This window comes from Pempheris klunzingeri, chromosome 3, assembly GCF_042242105.1.
Source record: "Pempheris klunzingeri isolate RE-2024b chromosome 3, fPemKlu1.hap1, whole genome shotgun sequence".
NCBI lineage: Eukaryota > Metazoa > Chordata > Actinopteri > Acropomatiformes > Pempheridae > Pempheris > Pempheris klunzingeri.
In genome coordinates this window covers 17,505,977-17,527,557 of record NC_092014.1, presented here as the reverse complement: position 1 = coordinate 17,527,557, position 21,581 = coordinate 17,505,977, and the positions used below count along the sequence as shown (strand labels likewise).

The 21,581-nt window shown below is 40.0% G+C and overlaps 1 protein-coding gene across 1 annotated transcript; it reads right to left on the bottom strand.

The window, feature by feature from the left end:
- Window positions 1-13,122: 13,122 nt before the first annotated feature.
- LOC139199370 (dromaiocalcin-1-like) lies at window positions 13,123-13,491 on the bottom strand. The gene has a single exon (XM_070828433.1). The coding sequence runs from the start codon at window positions 13,489-13,491 to the stop codon at window positions 13,123-13,125; it is 369 nt and encodes a 122-aa protein (XP_070684534.1).
- Between the last annotated feature and the right edge of the window lie 8,090 nt (window positions 13,492-21,581).

Sequence of the window (21,581 nt, the reverse complement as noted above, 5' to 3'; positions counted from 1 at the left end):
TTGTCATTCAGTGAGCTGATTTCAGTGCTGACAAACCCACATTTACCCTTAGAAAAGCAAAAGAAAATCAGAAATGATACTGCCAAAATCAATGTAATCCTTTTTCAACCCACCAACATAAACACAGAAAAACTCTGCCCAGGTGGAAAGATGGTTGATGTAACACTTCTTAGAGGAATAGTTGAACTTATTGTTTATGCTTAGGTTATGCTCTCATGTCTGTACAGTAACAATGAAGCTACAGCTAGCAACATTTGCCAGGTTACTATCAGAGACTGCATGAAGTCACTGCTCCTGGTCAAAAAAAACCCACGTTAAACCAACTAAAAATTGTTTTCTATAACTGTCTTTTAGCTCCAATGGGCAGATATGGGACTGGTATTGAACTTCTTATCTCACTCTCATCAAGACAGAGAATAAATGTAAAAAAAAGTCAAACTAATCTTGTTATCACATAACCTTACAAACTAAAGAATTACACAACAAAGTCAATTTTGTAAGTGAACTGTGTTCAACCGATATTTTCCTTTGCGGAATCTACCTCAGCTTTAAAGAAAACTGGCTCTTTTGCAACCAACATTCATCTTCATGTTCTGCAGCTACCTGTCTGACTAGTATTTCACTGAAAACACATAAGAGGTTGTGGACTGGAGTCATGACTCTCAATTTACAAAAGGAAACCACCTCAGGAAGCTGTCACTCATGGCTCTAATGGTGTGACCAAGGAGACAAAGTCATGGCCCATCTATTTTAATCCTCCGCTGGTCATAGTACAGGGGGAGTTCTCAAAGTCCTGTGACTGCTTCTGTTTTCAATGTCTCCACTGATGCCGAACGAGAGGGAATCAGAAGTCTGGCAAAGATGTAAAACTGATCTAGTGTGATGAAGTGGAGCGGTCTTTTTTAGACATGAAAATCATTTACTGTATGCACGCAGTGAGACGTTTTACAGTTTCTTCGATTCGGTACGGGGCATCAGACAATTGTGAATTCTTTCACACAGGTCAGTCTATCCTGGGAGAAGTGAATAACTTTTCTCCGAGCAGAAATTCAAACCAGAGCCTGAGTCACAGTCAGGACGAATTTGCTCCTAATTTAATCAGGAAGTGTGCTATAGTTTTGCCACAAAAAGGCTCTTACAAATAATCACAGTTTTCAGTGTTTGTGGAGGTATTTAGATCCCTTACTTAAAACAACTTTAATTTAAAGACGTACACACACATTCGCTTTCTTACTGAGAGTTGAGACACAAAGGTTCACAATATCTGCCTGTACAGCATGAAGTTACAGCCAGCACACAGTTAGCTTAACTTAGCACAGAGATGGAAAACAGCAAGTCTGGGTCTGTTCAAAGTTAAGAACATTTACAGGCACCTCTAAAGGGCACTGATTACGATGTTTAATGTCTATGCAAGCCATGTTAAGCTAATCGCCTGTTAGCTGTAGTCTTATACTTAATTGAGAGATATGAGAGTGGAATCAGTCTTGCATCATGCAGAATGGCCCTTATCAGAATGTTTTATTGCTGCATTTCACAGATTATAAGAGTATTATTTCTGATCCATCAACATCAAAGCATTTTAGTATAATTTGTTGAGTTTGATCTTGATTTATATAATCATAATGTATATTATTATATATAATATAATAGTCAACTAATTTTATGTGTAACAATACATTATATTTCATTAAATAGTCACATATTTATAAATGGAATCTTAATTCCAGTAAATACAGCTGTCAAATAAATGTAGAGCAAAAAGAGCATCGTTTTCCATTTGAAACGTGGTGAAGAAGAAGAAGCCTGGTGGAGGAAAATGAAAATCCTCCAATAAAGTAGGTCTACAAGTACCTCAAAATTGTATGTAACCTAAGTAACTGAATTATCTCGCCCCACTGATAGTATATTTTGAATTAGGTGAACTGAAGGTGTGAATTAAGTCCAGCTGATGGCTCTGAAGGAACAACAGTTCCTGAGATGTACTGAGGTGATATGAAGATAGCAATCTGAATTAGCAGACTGGTAAACAAAGTGATGTCAGAAGGGTGAATGGCCCGACGCTGCTTCTCTCACATGGCCTGTCACCTGAGAGGGGCACACTGGGGGCAACAGGACACACGAGAACATCAAGGGAGCCACAGCTTTATGAGAAAGGGCTGATGTAGGAAAACAGGAAATGTCCACATGAAAGAATGGTGAAAAAGTAGGTGAGGCGTTGTGTGAGAGGTAGAAGAGAGATGTGAGGGCAGAGTGGGTGTATGTGTGCGTGTATGTGTGCGTGTGTGTGTGTGTGTGTGTGTGTGGGGCAGGGGGTGACGACAGGTGTTTCATGGTAAGAGAGTTTGTTTTTTCAAGGGGAGGAGTGAGCAAGTGCCCCGCTGCCTGGTCTGGTCTGCCCCGATGGGGTTCTGGCAGCCTGGCAGTATGGTATTTCACACAAAAACAGACCGCTGGTGTTTCAGCCCATACCACTTTTAAGGTCACATGCACCAAATTACATGATACTAAGGTCATATACTTTAAAATATATAAATACATACGGACAGACGTAAAGAAACACACGTTGCATAACATAATTCCAATGTAATTATCCAAATGGGAGCATGAAATTGAGACATGTGGAGAAAAGTCATGTCCTGAGAGAGAAGGGAGGAAGAAAGAGTGCAAGTGGTGGTGACGGAGTCATTAAACTGGTTCCTCTGCTGCTACAGTGGAAAAAGTTAGGCCTGTGGGAACCTCATTTATGTGCTTATTTAAGGTGACAAAGGGGATAAAAGTGTCTGTGTGTGCGATTCTTTCGAATAACAGAACCCTGAGACAGAAAAGCATGTGAAAGTTCTGAGTGAGGCTGTGTTTGTGTGCGTACGCCACACTCCACACTCCTCATATAATATTATAATGTGTAACGGGATCTGTGCTAAATCTGGAATCGACATTTGGTTCCGGTGTTAATGAACTGAGCAGTGAAACGCACAGAGTATCGTAAAGTTATGTAAGCGAGCAGGACTCAGGTCTGGAATCTAAGACAACTTCCTTGGAGCCATTTCTCCCCCTAGTGGAAATTTCAGAGGAAAGTAGTGGATAAAACACAAAAACAAAACAACATATGCTGAACTAAAAGGTTTCAAAGATAACAAGAGCAGGTAACTGTTCAGATTAAGATGAAATCTTTCATTCTGAAACTGAACCATGTTGCTTTTTAAGACACATGGTGGGACTGCTTCAAGTCTCCCATAACTTTAATCAACTTTCTAAGATTTATTCCTGTTGTGTATCAATTTGCTGCACAGTGGCGACTTTCCTCAACCCTCCACAAGATGGAGCCAAACACTACGATATCGAGAAAAATATATGCCTCTAGGGCAGGATTTGATCCAATGCTCGACACAAAGGCACTGAGTTGTGAAGTCCAAAGCAGCATCATGAAAGTTGTTGATAACTCACCCCTGCTAAGTTTGCCTTTCTGGATGGCTTTGGTGTCAGAGATAGGAACTTAGACTAGTGGTACAGCAAGTGTTCACTCCAGCCACATCAGCTGATTTAATGTCCAACACATCAGAAAACCTGCAGAATATCATCCTCAGCCATTCGTGATTCACAGGTCTACATGACTGTGGTCATGCCGGATGATTTTATGAGAAGAGCTACTGTTAAACATTCTTTTGGTTTCATTTTTTCTCCTTCACTTGTCCGCCCTCACTGATATTTAATTAAACTCTCCTCAACAGACTGTGAGTAGGTGGTGGAGTTGAGGGAGACGCTCTCCCTCTTTTTCTCCTCATTTTCGCTATTTCTATAAATCTTTTTCTCCATCCTCCTCCTACTTTTTTTTTTTTTTTTACAATTCTTTTCTCTTCACTGAAACCTCTCTGACTCCCTTTCCCTTCTGTCTCTCTCTCCCCATTTCCCTCTTCTCCCCCACCCCACCTTCCCCCGTTTTTCTCCAGAGTGTGACAGCAGAGAGCAGCCGTTTTGAACCTGGTTTTATTCAGGGCACGCGCTTGTCTCCCATCACCCATGGTCTCCTGATTAGACTGCCCACCTCCCCTCCTCCCTTAGCAGTCACTGGGGCTCACAGCAGCCGACTGTCAGGGAAGGAAAAAGCTTTTCCCAGGCAGAGTAGCAGCACTGCCTGAAGACTTGTAAGCCAAATATCCTTCTTGTATTGGAGGTGGGGATTACCCCTTGACCAGGTGTTAGATCTTTCGATTCCAATATGGCGATTTTGAAAAGCACAAATATGGAAACTTGTTCCAAGGGAAGATGTATAGTGTATGTCAGGATTTGAACCCTTGCCACCGAATTCCGTTACATAAAAATGTACAGAATTAATATTGAAAAACAAATCAATTCAGTCCAAGCTGTGATACCTCAAATAAACAGCATGTACTGCATACAGGCTTGGTGTCTGTAGTGTATTGTGAGAGAACAATTTTCAGTTTGCGCTCATTTCAGCAGAAGTAGCAAATACATGTAAGCTGGTGGGAGTAGAACATGTGGTATAACATATAAACAGCTTGCCTGTCATTTATTCTCACCCTGTATTTTGCAATCTAACACTATTATGTTTGCAGATGATACCACAAAGCTGAAGAGTGGGCTCACATGGAGGAGTGGACCCCTAAGACCAAAGAGCTCATTGTATATTTCATGAAAACTGAAAGCTGCAATTTTCATGAATAACATCAAGTTGGGCCTTGTTTCCTGTTTACACCTCAGAAGGCCTCACCTGCGTGATCCCTCAATACTCCTCTGTGGTTATAAAGGCGGGGAAATGTGTTCTCGTAGAGGTTAAAGCCAATCACCTCCTCCCTAATATCCTGCTTGACTTGTGTCGCTGCATGGCAGAGAGTATCCTAACAAACGGTATCATCTATTCACGACAGCTACCGTAAACGTTGTCTGAGAAGGACGTTTTACATTACAACTACTCTGCCTTAAGGGAGGTGCTGCAGTTGTCTAATATTCTGTAATGCAGGCACACAACCAATGTTTTATTTAAGGCTGTGGTTTAATTGCAGCAATGTTGGTCTGACGGTTGTTCAGTTCAGCACTTTGGAGCACACTGAACAATCTCAACAACTAATGGATGAATTTACATGAAAGTTAGAGGATGAGTCTTGATCTCCTGACTCGCCCTCTAGCGCCACCAAAAGCTTGACGTGTTTGATTTGAAGTGTAATTTCAGCATACCTTTAGTGCCATCACTAGGTTAAAGTTTGAATTTGTTGAATACTTTTAGAAGTACCTGCAAAGCTAATGATATTCTGACCAACCTCAGCTACTACTACTACTACTGCTAATTAGCAAATGCTGTTCAAGACAGATGGTGAACTTGGTAAATACTATGGCTGCTGAAAGTCAGTATTCTCTCACTATTATAGCCATCTTCTCTTCTTTAGTCCTGAAACCCTTTCTCCCTCTCCATCTGTCCCCAGCGCTGCATACCACCCTCCCCTTCTACGTCCCTCCTTTTCCCCTCTCCACATCCATCACTTCCTTCCCACCCATTCCTCACATGCAACCCCCCCCCCTCCTCCTCTCCATCCCCATGGAGATGCACTACAAGTTGACGACGAAAACCTTCCATCAACTGTGGCGGACTAACACAGATTTCTCAATCTGCAACATTTACAGATAACCCACATCTCTCTCTGCCCCCTCCCTCCATCCTTCATTTCTCCGTCCTCTGTTTCCTCTTCCTCTGCTTGCTCCATCCCCCAATGGGATGAGGGCCTTATGAAGATGAATGACGCCTCTCAGCTTCCTTACCCTTCTCCCATCTGCTTCCTTCGCAGCTGCGGTGGGGAATTCCCTTGTAAATCTCTTATTCCTCTGAGTGTCTTGCCTGACAGGTTCGCAACCTCATTTTTTGTCCACAAGGAACAGGAACAGTGAAAAAAGGCCTAAACACGGTTTGCTAGAGCAGCTGGCGACATTAGGAAGCCATGACAGAGATTTAGAAGCTCAATGCTCATCAGATTTCTATTAGAGAGGAAAGTGAGTGCAAATCTGAAGAAACTATCTGATAATCAGTGTTGGTGAACATTTTCTGGCCTCTGATATGACTGAGGAGACAATCAGCTCAAATCAGGTAGAACATGTTACTCTTTGATTTTAGATATAAAACATACACATGCTATATCTTCTTTGTTTAATCCTTACAGTAACTTCTTTATGCTAAACTAAGCTAACTGGCTGCTCGATGCAACCTAATATTTAAAGGTAAATCTATACGAGATGGACCAGAGTTGAACACGCACAAAAACTAAAGTAATAGTGGTTTGTTGACACAGATAAGGAGAGCAGTGTGAGACTTTCCAACTTGGCAGCTGTCAGTCTTCTGTTTTCTGACTCTCCACCAGAAAGCAAATGTGTGGTTAAATATTTGGCGAATTCTGCCAAATGTACAGTTATTCCCTTAATGTGAGAGAGTTGGGCCAAAGCTAGAAACTATTTTATTGGATAAAAACAAAAGATGGCTCCACACACTTCGGTCCAATGGAACCACTCAATGGCAAAGTCAAGCTTTCAGTTACTGGATATACATGAATTTCCTGCCTTAATTCAAGACCAGAACGAAAACAACCAACTCAACAAGGACCAGCAGGAACATCCTTGTTAGACTCCCTTTTGTGGCTGGGCTGTCAGAACATTTAAAATATTCAACAAGCAGTAAACCAGAGAGCATGCAACACTAATATCTCTGCTTGTAGATCCTAAGACACTAAGAATATGACGTTTATAAAACAGCAGGCACCCTGGGGATCAGCTGTCAGTGAGCACCAGACCAAAACTAATCACTGCATCAACTGGCAAGAGGTCAAAGGTCACTGACCAGGAGCCAGTGGAAGGTGGGAAATAGATCAAGGAGGACATTCATCAGCTTTGAATAGAGACAGGAGTTGCCATTGCCACCTCATATATACATGTACAGACCACCTGTTATCATGTGATGGAAGCTCCATACTCAAGGTGTGTGATGACACCTGAGCTTGCTGTGCAAAGCTCCACTGAGTATTTACTAAATTTATTTCCTCTGTACATGATTTTTTGCACCTTCACGCGAGTCTTTTCAGAGCAGACACAGGTGTTACTAATAATGTTAACTATGGCCGTGTTGTGTTCAGGTGTCTCAGGAAATTGTGACAGTGTGAGTGAGAGCATGACCGACACCAGGACCATGAAACTAAAGCAGCTAACTGAAATTCACTTTCAAGTTTATCATTTACACCTGTCCTTTTCCCTACTGTGACAAGTACACATCCTCTGTGTTGTTTCATCTTTCATATTTCCAATGTGAACAATCCAAGGCCGTGACCTGTATTAATAAATTCAGTTTCATGACAAATTTGAATGAAGGATTAAAACAAAAATGCAGTGTTGTTACTTCAATTCCCCTTTTCACATATTGAGCAGAAGGGCATGAATAAATCAAAGAATGAGCAAACTCCTTACAAGTCTGCAGTCATGAGCACTTGTGTTCATGTGAGGGTATGTAAGTGAATTTATGCGACAGAGTGGGAATGCTAAATTTAAAATGAAGACAGAAAACAGCCTATTCCACTCTACCGGGCACCTTGAGCTACTTACAGAGGCAGCAACCTTAAACCCCAAAAATATATCAAGGACACAGTGCAACCCTCTCTTTGCTCACCAAAAAGGGATAATACAGTCACTGTGTGGACGGTGAACACTGGTTTAACTGGCTTGGCAAATGAAAAGCTTTTCAGTGAACGCAGATAAAAAAGAATAGATTGATCCCTGAGTCAAGGCGTCCTCAGCCACGTGGAGAGACATGTAAGGCTGGCAGCTGTTTTCTTTCCTTTGCTGAATGAAACCTAGATCTGTAGGAGGTGGACCAGGTGAGGTGAATGTGAACAAAAACTAAAGTAAGAGTGGTTTGTTGACACAGATAAGAGGAGCGGTGTGAGAAGAGAATCCCCCCCTTGGCAGCTGCCAGTCTTCTGTTTTCTGTGAGGGCAGATGTTTCATCTGATTCCACAAATCTGAAAATCAATGAACATAATGCAGCACACCGTTGTCTGACAAATGCAACCTTTCATTTGACGTTACCTTGTCTGTATTTTAATGCCAACCATAAACAAACCATTCCTCCAACTCAATTCTGTATGCAAAATACTCGAGGAAAAACACATGACAATGAGCACTGAATACATAACAATGAATGCTTAAAGAGTCATTTCCTTCAAATAACAAAGAAATAGTTTCTTACTTTCCTATGCAGGAGGTTTTGGTTTCATTTGCATTTTTAACCTTTCTTTCATCCTTCCCTCAGTTATACACATTCACAGTTAAAAGCAGACTATGACAACCACAGTTGAGGGTTAGGGGTCTTGCTAAAGGGCACCTCAGTGGTGGCAAAGGACCAACCAGCCTGCTGGTTTACACCTACATTACCTTCATTGAGAACAATCTTAAGATACTTTTGTTTAGTTTTATAATTAGTGGTTTGTCTGCATGCTGACTATGTTATATTCACTATAATATCCACTCTTTTATCTGTGTGCTGCACAAATGACATGGAGCTTAATGAGGCAGGGGCAAGCAATGCTGTTTCACCTTCTCCGATCAGATTTCTCCTAACTGCTCAGGGATCAGACTAAGCCAACCTTCCGGCCACAAGCCCTCTTATTGTATTTTCCCTCAATAATAACCTCCATAATAAATCAGCAGCACTGCGGTGCCATTTAGTTGTGGCCAATTAATAGAATAGACTTCTGCTCTGTGTTGTAAATGAGCTCCGGCTCTGGACAAAAAGCAGAGGAAGGTGCTGCTGAGACTAATGGCAGGCGTCCCTGACTATGCCGTCAGTGGTTTCCACAAACACAGGTATTGACACTTGACCCGTGCACGGTCAAACATTTCTGGAGCGAGAAACTTAGAGATTGGTGGTTGTCATAGCTGCACATGACTCTACACAACTGAGGCTATGGAGATAACTGAGATTATATTTTATATTTGTGTTCCCTCATGCGGCCATTACTGTTTTCAGGATGCTCAGTGTACGGCGGTATGTTTAATGGCCAACAGTAATGGCTTTGAAAATCATTAGAGGGAGCTTTCAGCATGTGTCCGTCTAAATTCACACACAAACACGCACATTAAGACCATCAGAAAAATACCTAGTGATGTTTTCTGTTTTTATCCTGTAATATTCATCTGCTGATAAAGTCTCATAGAGCAATGAGTGACATTTAAAAATTATTTTTAGGTAGGTGTTACAGCATAGGGTGCCAAAGGGTAATTTTTTCCAACAGCAAACAGGAGCAATCTCTTAAAAAAAAAAAAAATCCTTTTCAAGAGTTTTTGTGGGAAGTTGTGTGTGTTTTGGTTTATTTGTTCATAAAATTTCAGAAGACGTTGACTTTTTCTTATAAACTTATACTTATAAAAAAACTTATAAAATCCTGTCATTCATTTCATTGAAGAATATTAATCTCCACACCTTTGTGGAGGAAATTCTCAATTTCACCTGAGCCTCACATTTGTCAGAATATTGTTTTATTTGTTCTTGAGAGAAAGAAAAGGTAAAAAAGTGTTTGCTTTTTGCAGTAGACTTTGCAAGAAATATGCTGCCAGTGTTTAAATAGTCACCAATCATTTTGTTTTCAGAAAGGAGAAATTAGTGTTTCTTTAATGGGACAAAGCCTATATAGTTCACTACTCACGGAAAAACAATATGCGGTATATCCAATACCCTCTTTGCAATAAGCAATAAGGTAGTCTCTTCAACTATTTAGTGAGTAGACTATGTAGTCTACTCACCATTTAGCTCTCTTAATTTTGTTGCTGCTCTCCTCGTTTGCAAAATCTGCTGTCATCACTCATGTAACACTTCATATGTGGGCTCACAGCTGCCATATTTACTATATATTACACATTTTGTGTTTACACCGCGCTTCTCATTGGTTTTCTTTGTTGGTAATTTGCTATATATATAATAAGATTATATGGTGACAGACAGCCACAGATAGAAACAAGATAGTTATCTTAGGTTAAGATAACGGACTGTTGGACAAAAGGTCTGCCAGTAGAATGGGACATTTCAGGTTGTGGTTTTGGAATAATTGGTTGTTGGTTGGACAACTAAACAATGAGATGAAACTCACAATAAAGCTCTGTAAAACCGAGGGGAGCTGCAGATTCAGATGATAATATCTGTAGGTTCATTACTACGAGTTTCCCCTTTCACATTGTCACATTTATATTATTAAAGTATCCGCTGCTGGTGCTAATGCTAGTTATGAGTTGGTAGCTCTCTTCAGTTGGTGATTATGAGGATTTGGGAATTTACAGCTTTAATAGAGACCAGAGATTCTGGTTAAGGTTAAGTCTGTCAACTGCTAATTTCTTTCTGCTAGAAAGACTTCAGAAAATCACTTGGACTTCAGTTTAAAGTCCGACAAGGTCATTACATGAGATGAGGTCCTGATGGGTGAATGGGCCAAAATGATAACTTTTAGCCCCTTGGACTTGAATCCTGTGTTTATGTAAAAAGGAGATATTTATTTTATTTTACACACACAGGGTTACTTTCTTTCTTAACTTTATTGAGTAAAAGTGACATGTACATGATGTTAAATTAGGTCACAAACAACAAAAGCTTGGTTTTGAGTCTCTTTGAGTATCTTTGCAATTGGTCTTGGCAGATTATGAAATATATGCCACTCTGTCACAATGAAAAACTAATATTTTATGGTGCAATATAAACTGAGCTTTATACTGAAAGAGCAGCTTTATTGGTCATTACTGACGGCTATACATTGTAGGAAATGACACTTTTAGGTGCGCCCCTCATTCATCACCACTTAATATACCTCATATACTACAACTAGGTGCCCGTGCCCATGTTAGAGTGTTATGAGTGTCACGGGATTAATCGGTTTAGGAAGCAAAACCATCACATAGTTTTTATCTTAAACACAGCACACACACACAGGATCATTTCCCTGTAATATTAGCTTCATGGAAAGCAAAACTTGGCTCTTGTCACACTAAATAGTAACATTTACATTTTCAACACAAATTCTATTTAGAATCTAATTCTATTTATTGTAATGTCACTGTTGCTCTTTACCTGTCTCGTTGGATTTTTTACTTGTGAACTGCTGGCATGACCGAAAGATCAACGTTTAGATTTGCTGGTTTTTGCTGCATTTTGGAGACAGCTGGATTGCCTGTTTCCTGGCAGACAGCCCCAGCCCAGAGTGGCTGTGGTTTCCATTGTCGCTGTGCTTGTGTCAGTGTATTTTTTTGCTGACATTATCCTCTTGTAAAGCCATCAAGTGTTAGTACCTGCCTGGATTGCATTTTATGTAAAACCTCTGCTTTCATGTGCCTGTCTACAGATTTCTTTTGCTGTTTGTTTATGTACTCAAAATCCTCCAGAAACTCCACTTTGCAATCTATCCTCATCATAAGAAGAGCATTCATAAAAAATCGTAAACAGTTTTTGCTGTAAATTAGAGTAAAATGTCTCTCCACTCCACAATGACCAGGTTTTCAGTTTAATCACACAGCCAAATAACTACAAACACTGCATCTCAACTTAGTTTCTTGCCAATTAAAACTATGCAATTCCATAATTTGCTTGCATTATAAATTAATTTTCAAATAACAATATTTGAACATTTTTGTAGCATCGAACCATAACACTGTTTAGGATACATCTTATGATTGCTCTCTTTTTGAGATACTTTCGATTTTCTTTGAATTTCGATTTTTCATGTTTTATTTGAGGTTTACAAAATATCTAATTAGCAATATTTTCCTAAAAAAAGGACAGAGGACAGTGTAAATATGAACACACTGAACTGAAACACAGCACACTGAAGTTGAGTTTTTGACATTACATTTAATATTTATGAGATGAGTAGAGTGAAAACAGACTTGATGTAAAGTCAACTTCAGTCAGCTCATCATTATATACTTATTATATAAGTATCACAGTGTCAAAGGAACAGGTATGAACCCGCACAGAACAGGCAGACAACAGCTTATAAGCCAAAAATTAACATCCAAAACACAGAGACTTCAGTGAAGACACTGATACAGTATGTGTATCTATTGCTTACAGTATAGGAGCTGTCGCAGGTTAAAGACTTCCATCATTTCAAATTTGAGAAGGAGTCTAAGACCTCAGATAACATGGGAATCAATTACACCTTTGGTTGGCACTTTCAAGCAATTTATTCGAAAGCCATGAGTCATGTCACAAAGAGAGTAACACTGCAGGAGGACACATTTGTCTACATTTTGAAATTTAAATTGTGCATGAAATTGGGTGTGGGTGACATCACGTCACATTAATGTGACATCAATGTCTCACACCCAACAACTTCTTTAAAACGTTTTTATTTCCCACAATTTTCACTCTTCGTGCGCAATTTAGATGTCTGAGCCTGAAAGTCCCACGCAACACACATCCACAATAATAATAATAATAATACTAATACTACTAATAATAATAATAACGTGTAAAAGTGGTCTTAAAAAAATGTGATTTAGCCCAAGAAAGATCAAAGTCTAGTGAACTGTTTAAGGATTTAATCATTTTTCTACGTGAAAAAAATTGATGAAGCAATATATGTTCAAAGAGATGTGGATTTAAACTGTTTGTGATGATTTCCCATTGTTGTGTATGGAAGATGAAGAATGATAATAAAAGGAATAGTGCGTTACACAGTTGGCAGACTGGTCAGTAATCATAACATGCTGGAAAGGTGAAAGACAGAATAAGCAGAATGTTTGTTGAGCAAATGAACATGTTTTCTAATGAGTAATCAGTGTCTGAAAGTCTGAAAAGTCTGAAAATGTATACAGCTTTCAGTCACAAAAGAAGGTCACAGTCACTTAACCTGGCAAGAGCAAATACCCAAGTCATTAAATAAGGAAGTAAAAAAGTATAATAATATCACAGCAGAAATGCAATGTCTCCCCATTTTGATTGGATCTATGTTTGTATCAGCTACATTTTGTACAAGTGCTGGCAGATATTCTCCAGATTCTATACACTGCAGTTCGGTTTTAGTGATAGAAAGCAGATGATAAATGTCACGCTTTTCTGTCTGATTTACCAGATGCACCATTCTGAATCTCTCACATGCAGATGAAGTGGAGTCTCTCCTGGCAGTCCCGGTTCTCCCACAGTCCCCCTTTGGTTAAAGCTCCACAGCGTTTCCACGCTGGACACTGATGGTCCTGATCTCCTCCTCGGGGCCAGGCCTGGTACACCAGAGGGTGCTTGTCCACCCATAGCCAGCGGTCGCTCAGGTAACGCAGGCCGAACCACACCCGCTCAGTGATCTGGACTCTCTGGATCGCTTTCTGGGCCAGCCAGTGCTCTGTCTCAGAGAGCAGGCTGATGAGCTTAGCATGAGTCTTTCTGCAGTGTTTCAGAGCCTTCTCCCACGTCTTCTTCACCTCCACCACGCTACTATTGAAGCAGTAGAAAGGGAGGAATGTCATCCCATTAATATCATTCCATTTTCCATTAGGCATGATGTGTGCGTTGAACTCCAAATTCCCGTAACTATCTGGTTGTCCAGAAAGCCAGTTTTGGTATGTAATGTAGCCTCCTCCTGACCACTTCCAGGCAGAGATGTTGCTGGGATTTCGGTAGAGACCGATCCATCCAGAGGCATTATTTCCACTTACAGCTGCTTGGAGCGTGTCTTGATCACTCTGGCTAATAACAAAGGAAAGATCAGTGTAATGCTGTCTACAGTAAGCCTGAGCATCAAGCCATGTCATACTTTTTGGAACAAAGACATGTTTGTCTAAATCACCCTCAACAGCTGTACAAAGAACAATCAAGAAAATGATTTTCTCCATGGTCGCTGCTCTGTAGCTCAGGCTGAGCTAGTTGTCTTTGGTTTGTTCTCTGTAATGGTATCACATAAGTCGCCGGGTTGTTATGATACGACTTTGCATGTGCTTTGGTTTGTTTTCACAAGCAAAGCATCTTCAAGGTAGGTTAAACTTTCAAAGAGAAATACAAATGGTTGACATCAACACAGAAACAGTATCTTCAGCAGAATGGCTAGGTGGTGAAACAAGGTTTTGCATACATGCTCCATGTGTGTACACACTGCAAGGGGTGGTAGCGTGGAGTCATGTGATCTGTGTAAAGAAGAGGCAGGGCGACTTTTATAACCTTGGTCCCTGTTCACCGAAAGTTCGTAAAATGAACACTTTTTATGAACATATTTTTTCCCATCAGATTTTTCAATCACATTTCAATTCAAAAATTACTTTGTACACTGTTGCCCATAAAGTTGGAATAAAATGTTTTTTACCTCTTCTCATGAAGTGATTGTGACAATGTGATCTTGATTCTTGATAAATAAAGTGTATATCTTCTCAACTTTATTGATCAAACTCTTCCAAACATATCACAGTGAAACTTAAACCACAATTAACCTTTGCAAACTGTATATTTAGGCTTTTACAAAATTGTGGGTATTGAACAATTATTCCAACTTTATGGGCAACAGTGTAGTGTTCGCTTTTATGTGATACTTTTATTTGAAACTTTTTTAATCAATCTATAGCGAGCCTCATAAACCCACCTCTGCCTCACTCATTGTCTTAATTCCTATTAAAACACCTGATTAGCTGATTCATCTTACAATTTTCCATACAATTATCTATACAATTGGACTCTTTGTTTATACTTTGCTGACCAGCTTTGGGTGCTTGTTGACATATATCAGTATGTAAGGTATGAATTACAAATGTGAGGGAACAAATGTTAAAAAAATTGCTCTTTATTACCTCCAGACAATCAGCCCAAAGAGATCAGTGTGTGGGCTTATGTTATTAGATTAGTGTCAGTGATGTGGTATATATGTATTCCTACACTCTCATAAGCACAGAGAGACGCTAAAACCCACACTGACATGATTTAGGTCATTTAGTCAACTTAGACCATCTCTACAAAATGAACACAAAAGTAGCCTCTGTGTACTCATGGCTGTGACACACACACACACACACACACACATGCACACACACACAGTCATAGTCTCATAAACAATATTCGACTGTGTGAATTATAATGCCCAGGAGAAATTTGATTCAACAGTACTTCTGCTGCAGCTGAAGGACAGACCATCACTTTGAAAATGGAGTGGAAGTGGGATTTGGTGAAAAATTTGCTAGTTGGTTTTTCGGTTGTTATACAAGAATCCCAGGTCAAGAATTAGAGTAAATGGGCATTGTTCTGATTTTTTGACATAGAGAGAGGAGTGAGACAGGGAGATTCTCTTTCCCCCGTCCTCTTTGTTCTCAGTATCGAGCCTCTGGCGGAGGCCATACGGCAGGACGTTCAGATTGAAGGGATTGAGGACGGTGGGGGGAGAATTCATAAAATCTCCCTCTTTGCGGATGACATCTTGCTTTTTATAAAGCACCCTCTTACTTCAATACCTCGACTCATGCAGTGTTTAAAAGATTATGGAGACATTTCCAGATATAGAATTAATCAAAATAAATTGGAGGCAATGATGATATCAGGAATGTGGCCACATCAACGTAACGAGACAGTGTCATTTCACTGGTCTAAACAAGGATTAAGACATCAGCTCTTGCACTGTTTGCTTTATATGAATGAGTGTATGAAGCGTTATTGTTAATAGTATGTTTCATTATCAGTTATGTGCCCCAAGTTTATGTTTATCAGTAAGACAGATTAATTAAAGCTGCTATCAAGACACAACAAGTTGCGGAGATAAGTGAAGCTTGAGGCCTCACTTATCTCCGCAGATAGCCAGGAACTGGCCTCACATGGACTGTATGTGGATTGGATTATGTATGAGTCTGTAATGTCGGTAGTGGGCATAGTGGGCTGTGTAGCCCTGGCTCAGGGTTTTTCATAGTTCTTCATGAGTGTGGACAGTTCACCTGTACAGTATGTCCATCCAATTAAAGGTACCCTTTGCAGTTTTTGATCTCTAGTAGTGCCACGGAGTCACTGCTCATCTTGTAATGTCTATGCACACTAGAATTGGGGGCCATAATTGTCTGCTGATTAACAATTGGTGCAACATGCAAGGAAACATAACAATGTGCAAAAAACTGCAAGGCAAGAACATTTGGATTTAAACAATCCAGAGTTTCAAATATTCATAAAAAATGCCTTTAAAAAGGTTCTATGAAGAAGGAAATACATTTGCGACCATTGTTAGCTCTTAAAAACACACACACACACACACACAATACGTTTTGGCTGACTGACCGTAAACGTGGTTTTTACATGATAACTTTGGCCTCTATGTTGATTCATTTACAGTAATCGTGACGTCATCATTCCTCTCCATTTGAGTAGAACTACTGTAAATGTCAGTAATGAAGTTATCAGCACAACCTAATTACCATACACTTCCTTGAATCTCCTTAAACTCTCTTTACACTGTCTATAGGTTTAACCCATCACTTTTAAGCGTCCACAAACACCAGTGCTGTAAATATACTGCACAGTATGAAGAAACACTGCTTTAAGCCTCACAGATTTACAAGTGAGCCAGGGCCTTGGACAAGAAATTTATGTTCTCCTGCTGAAAATAATGATGAATAATGGCTCATGTTGAGAAATTTCAAAAACAGCAGGGGAAAAAACTGAACACATGCTGCTCTCTGAATAGCAATTATCATTAATGGAGAAAATATAAGATGAATTATTGCAATCTGACAGATGTGGGAGGCGTATCTGAAGGGAAAGAACACAAAGACAAGGATATTAAAATATGAGCTGACGTCATTGTTAAGACATATTGCAATAGTATTACAGTATGTTATGCTGTTAAATAATTATAGTCAATGTAATATAAATAAATGTAATGATTAGGATACATATCTTCACATATGTGACTAGTGGAAGGCGCTAAGATAGCATAGTTTCTTTTAGGCTGACCAAACCAATTACAGGAAGCCATAATCTAATAGTTGCCGTTGACTATGCTTTGCTCCATGTGCCATTGATTTATGAAAATAGAGCCTCAGAGGTCAAATGGGATGAAAGCATGTTAGGCGCTCTGAGCTCATGGATCTGAGGGGTGACTCATAGGCAAATTTTTTCCCTTGCTCCCCTCTCAGGGCAGCTACAGCGCTGAGCGTCATAACAATGATTTAATGAGGCTAATTGGGTTTTGTAGATGAAATGGTAATGGTGCTGAACAGATTTCTGTCTTCTGTTTGGACAGGAGTTGCATTTTGCAGGAAGTAAAAAGCTGAGTTAAAAAAAAAAAGAAGGAAAAATGATATGACTTTGTAATAAATAATCTTTGTTTACCTCCTGTTTCTGCGTCCTCCCAAGTGTGGCACAGGAAAGACAATCAACTGTGAGCCAGGTGAGTGTGTACGTTCATTATGTTTATTTATGAGTGTGTGTTTGTATGTGTGCATGCTTACAAAGTGATGGGGTCTGGCCTCTCTCTGGCCCCTGGGCCAACTGCATTATTCAGTATAGAGATAAGAGGCTCCATACTCTGGACCTTCCTGATACTGCTTAACCTCAGCATGGTTATACAGTAAACACACACAATCACAAAGACATTCATAGGCACACTACACTCTCTCTTATACACACAAATACACAAACAAACCCTCTGCAGTGGCCATCTGATCTGATAGACCACTGAATAACTTTCAAAGGCAACGCATTGTATGAAGGACAGAAGAACCCACGGGAATTCAGACTCTGGGTGCTTTTCTCTTAAGCTTATTGCTAATCCTGCACTTAGCTCTGGCAAGCCAAAAAAAATATTTTACTGGAGACTTGCTGAACTCAAAGCCAAGGCTAAGGAGCGCAAGCAGCAACTTGTAAATAAACAACAACAACAAAATCACATGTTGTACTGCATTACCACATCACATCTGAACAGTTAGTCATTTATTACTTTGTGAGGAGTCTACTGGTTTGATGTAATCTTATGGTCTAATGATGCAATAACTTATCAGAAATGTATATTATAACCTCAGTTAATTCATATTTAATCAAGATTATTGCATCATCTGTCACATAGAGTATATGCATTATTACACCCCTATGAACTAACTTTCTCAGGGTAAAAGACTTAATGGGTAAGCTACATTAAAATGAACTATGCAGTATGTACACAGCATTTGTGGTATTAAAGATTTAAAGAATGGTAGGTCTGTGAACATTGTATTCACCTTGTTCTGTGCTTTCTCTCTGACACAATCTTTTGAGTACATCATACTGTGGTTCAAGGATTCACAGATGATACAGAAGTTATACAGAGAACAAAATGTAACATACACCAACACTGAAACTGCCCAGTTTAAATGATGATATGATGATATTTTTCTTGTGTGACCATAGAAGAATAGACAACAAGACAGAGGGGAGGAAGCCATTTTTGGGGGTTAAGTGTGAGTTTGTGGTAGATATTGGTGTAGTACCTACTAAAAATCACTGCCCATGTTACCAAGAACATATAAACAACATAACAAAGAACAATCTTTGGGTGTTCCTCCCTCTGGGAAGCTTACATCGTTAGGCATCGATCCAAGGCGACACCATTGCTTTTGATGGGGTCACATTGTGTGTAATTGCAGGTCCAGTTGAAGGTCAGGTGATTTTTCTGTCCCAAAGGCTCCCTTAAGGTCAGATAACACACACACACACACACACACACACACACACACACACACACACACACACACACACACACACACACACACACACACACACACACACACAGAAGCATAGGGCCAAAGCTCTATAAGCAACCCTGATGAGCATCATTAGGCCCAATCAAAGCAAGAGATTAGCCTCAGTCTGAAGCCACTAAGTAAGACAGAGAGAAACTTTAAAGGGTGACTAGTACATGAATAGTGTTAATAAGAACAACAAAACTGGCAAATAGCAAACATTAGAAAACCTGCAAACGTTGCTCTTACAGCCCGCTCACTGAGCGACATGCCAGTGGGAACATTAACCTTTAACTCTGTCCCAGCTCATGGCAGTGAGGTGAAGCTATCGTCAAAGTGTAGCGATCACTCTCCCCCCTTCTCCCCCCCTTCGTCCACTGTTAGTTGCCACTGTCTCCAGCAACAATACCTTTGTCCATTGCGATGCTTTACTGATGACATCATCATATTCAATTCAGCAGGCATTGTCCAACCTTATGTCAGCATCTCTCCAACTAGGATCAACTTCAAATTCAAATCTCACTGTGCATAGTATGAAACTGCACTGCAGTGATCAAAGGAAAAAAAAAATGCTGAGAAATGCTTCTCATAGTTGTGATGACTTAACATCGCATCTCTGACTTAATAGCTCAATTAGACAAGACAAATATTGTATCTGACAATATTATATTGGCCACAATGAATATGTAAAAGATTTATGTTGGAGATGGCTTTGCTAGATGTGTGTTCCTTTTGATGTTGTCTTCACTATCAACTTATCTCCTGCGTCAGAAACAAGCAGCTCATTCTGGCGGTCTCCATTTGGTATCTTCGCAGCAGAAAAAAAGGCGGTTCTGTTTTTCCACATATGAACCACTCACACAAGACGACAACCTTGCCGCACCTTCACCAAGACACAGACCGTAGGCCCTGCCGGCGTTGTCATTACTCACATGCAAATGACTCCATTAACATGGCATGTTGTGCCCTACACTCATTCACATGTAACAGGTGATTAACTTAAGTAAGGCGTGACTTCTCAATGACACAGACCATGTTAAAGGCAGCAGACTCAAATCCTTTCAGTGAAGTACACTGAAGTAATGTGTTCAGTCACAGAGAAATTATTGATGATGACTTGATTAATGTTCATGTTAGCGCAGCTAAGGATTCAAATATATATGCATACATTATATATGACTCATGTAGGGCTCATCTCGGCTCTTCCCCCTGGCTCATTTGTAATGATTAATCACACTTTGAGGGATTGTGGGTAATTACCTTTACAAATATTCATTTGCAAGGTCATGGAGTATTCGCTATATACTAATAGCGTTAAGGGTAATATATACAGTCCTTCACCCAGTGGGAATAGATATCATACGTATAATATGCTACATAAGGCTTTCAAGGAATAAGAGGGGACGTGAAGTAGTAGACCACGGCCACCACACAGAAATGTCTTGATACTGAAAAACTGGAAAAAAGACTCTGAATTCAATTGATGTGAAGAGATTGAAGAATAAGTATGCTAGAATATGAAAAACATTTTTCATTGTCACACACTGTCAATTTTCTCTTTTTATTGTCCAGTAATCATACGTTGCTTTAGCTCCAGAGTAGTAGCATCATAAGAAAATTCAAGCTGCATTTGCACCAAACCAAAGTAAGACTCATGATATCTTGAATCTTTTGTGTGAAGAGAAAAAAAACATATCCTCTGGGAGGCTGTTGCACTCTGTTCAATGGGGACACTGTGAGGACTCTAGAAATAGAACAAGAGATGTTCCCTATACATACATATAATCTATGGTTCATACCCACCATGCACCTGCACATGCACACATACATACAGGCATTCACTCGCACACACAAGCACTGGCGACACACTGCGTCCCTGGCTAGTTGCAAAACTCCTGCTGAACTTGAATGATGACTGCAGTTTTCCCTTAAGAAAGCTGTAGCTTTGTTGCTTCTCCACCAGCTGCTCATCCACAGTGTTGTGAGGCCTTGGCAGCAACAGATAGCCCATCCAGATCTGTCATGATCTGGGTTACAATAGCTGCAGCCAAGCCCAACACATTGTTTGTAATTCACAACTTGCATGTTGCTTAAGGCTAGTATTCTATATGCTCACCCTAGGGCCAAATTAAAGCTCACTTATGTTAAAGTTTAATCTATGAAAAATACATTTTAAAAAAGCTATGCATACATAAACCTTTATTTGTATTCACTCCAATCACCACCCTTCTCTCGTTTCAGTACCATTTGTATGAGAAAAAGCTGGTCCACATGAGGCTGTGATGCCCATTATACACCGAAAAACACAAATGCTAAATGAATGAAACATAGAGAGATAATTTTGCCTAGGAATAGAGAGGCATTAAAAATCAATTAACGTAAAATAATGGTGGTATCTCTTATGTTAATCAGCCTGGTGAAGACTGAAGAAACTGATGGCTGTACTGGAAGTCAAAACATCTGCAGTGGATCAAGAGATCGCAACAGACGGCTGGGAGTGCAAAAAGAGCCACGTAGAAACATAATTCAGAAAGATCTCACATAGATCTCTTTGTCAGGATTTTAGTTTACTCCACAAGCCACCAATTCTTCCTCCTCAGGTCTAGGATTTCCTCCAGTGTGACACAGATGCTGAACGAATTCTCTCTGTCTGGATCTTATCTACTTGGTGAAAACACTGATCCACGAAGAGCTCAGCCATCACTAACTCACGGCCTTTCCCTGTGAGAGCAGCTGGCAGTGGTGACTCTCCATTTAGGCTTTTCAATAGTCTCTCCACAGACCTGTGGATAATGGCCTCTATCGAAATCCTCAGCTTGAAAAGCCCCACAATTAACTTTTATGTTGGTAATTAAATAATGGCAGGCCGGTTTCGTCGGCGT

Coding starts and splice junctions, on each gene's coding strand:
- LOC139199370 (XM_070828433.1), bottom strand. CDS start 13,491: ATGACATTCCTCCCTTTCTACTGCTTCAATAGTAGCGTGGTGGAGGTG.